The following is a 1,900-nucleotide window of genomic DNA, read 5'->3' on the forward strand; positions in this document are numbered from 1 at the left end:
AAGTGCCGCCTGTCCCTCCGCCTCGCTGTATCTCGGATCCGCACCGACGGGACGATCGGAAACAGACCGCTTCCCGATCCAGGAATCCAGCGATCCAGCGATCGAGCCGGGCCGCAGCGGGCGGGGCTGCAGCGCTCCGACCTTCCTCTCGCTCCTCTCGGTCAACAGCGGCGCCCGCAGCCTCCTCCCGGCACTGCACGCACCGAGCGCGAACGAGACATGCCCGCCCTGCCTTGAGCACGGGAAGCTCAAAAAGACGGAACATTCGCCGCGGAAATGTCGGGTCCAGTACAGCGGAGACCTGGCGTTATGTTTTTTCTACCGCATGGGAAAATTACTTATGGGATTGTGATAATCTATAGATACAAAGGTCTCTTAATATGGCGTGCAGAGTATTATGAATCTGCTATTCCATAGTAGGAAAGGACAATATCTTCCCTGCAACTGCAGAGCTTTTTGTGTCATTCGTTCTCTTTTTTTTCGTCTCCGAACGTCAACACTCGAACACCTCCAGCCACAGTAGATTCCCAGACCCAGAGTAATTGCACATAGCAGTGATGAAGATTCCTCCCCAAAAGCAGCCATTCTAGGGACTGCCCTTCCCTCTCTGCTTTTTTACTTTTCACTTGCATATCCGAGGCTGCTCTAAATCAGCCTGCATTGCTCTCCTCCAAATAGAACTTCCCAATTTTTTATTACACCCTAAACATAAGGCTCTGCTTTTGCATACAGCTTAGTGCTCCATTCTTGATCACAGCCTTAGCGAGAGATGCTATCAAGCAAGGAAGGTATAAACTTGGTGACAAAAAAGATGAAAATGAAACACAGGTTAGAACCAAAGAAAGCACAAGCAACAAACGAACCAAAACCAAAAGATGCGAATTTGTTTCTTAGATCACATTCAATCTCTGTAGAAAAGCCAGCTGAGGAACGGTAAATAAGAAGGAACCACCAAACTCTGAATGAGAAATAATCGCAGAAAGAGAACAAAGAAATAAAGCTCCAATAAAATAAACTGATCTCACTACAGCTTGCCATTTCTGTAGCCCACTTACACCAAAAATAGGACGGCACGGGGTGGAAGGTAGGCATATTCCTTAGGGAAGAACAGCTGTCCCTTCCTCTAGCAAGTTTCCTTAACATTCGGAAATAACAAACGAACAGGTCAGTACATCTACACGGTAAAGAAGGATCAGGAAGGTAAAATCTCATTATTGAGCGTCAATCGAATTGCCAACTCCACCATGCGGAATTAGCAGATCTCTTTCTAAGATCTAAGTATCCACCTTCACCTGGACTAACCCATAATATTTCACACAACAAGGTTTGCAGAAAAACCTGAGCAGTTGAATGAAGAAGTGCTGTCACTACATTACTGCTCTGAGAGAAAAATTAATAAAAGCAAAACTGAAAGCAGACAATTCCAAGTCATCTACTGTTTTATGCAGTATAAGTTGATCGACAACAACCTCCCAAATGAGCCGAAATCTGTGACACCTCATGAGGCAGGAAGTGCCGGTTCGCAACGCCTGATGCCTAAAAACGAGGCAGAGTTATTACCCGCGCCTGTGGAAACAGCTACAGGCACTAATTGCACCCGAACATATACAAACCCCAAGAGCCCACTGCCTCATGCATACCCTTAGGAAAAGCTCAGAGAGAAGGCGTGAAGGGGCTTACAGACCTGCAGTGCGTCGGTGTCGGCGGTCGGCTGTTCCACGACGGCGCTGCTGCTCAGACTCGGCTTCTCGCAGGGCTCCCCGGCCACAAGCTCCTCCGCGGGCACGATGGGCAGCGGCGGCGGCGGCCAAGCGACCTCGGGGTCGGAGCGAGGCGGCGCCGCCACGCACAGGTTGTAGGAGTAGGGCAAGGTGCCATCGCAGAAGTCGGCCGGGAAGGC

General features: G+C 49.6%; 1 protein-coding gene across 1 annotated transcript in view; it reads right to left on the reverse strand.

Annotated features, from left to right (window-relative positions):
- Window positions 1-1,900, reverse strand: part of LOC108504879 — a gene marked incomplete at its 5' end in the record, with an annotated part of 30,170 nt that overhangs the window by 13,367 nt on the left and 14,903 nt on the right. Inside the window, one exon of the mRNA XM_017830384.1 lies at window positions 68-232. Coding sequence (XP_017685873.1) covers window positions 68-232 — 165 coding nt within the window. The remainder of the gene's footprint in view (window positions 1-67; window positions 233-1,900) is intronic.

The sequence above is a fragment of the Lepidothrix coronata genome, unplaced genomic scaffold (assembly GCF_001604755.1).
Source record: "Lepidothrix coronata isolate B3197 unplaced genomic scaffold, Lepidothrix_coronata-1.0 Scaffold178, whole genome shotgun sequence".
Classification (NCBI taxonomy): domain Eukaryota; kingdom Metazoa; phylum Chordata; class Aves; order Passeriformes; family Pipridae; genus Lepidothrix; species Lepidothrix coronata.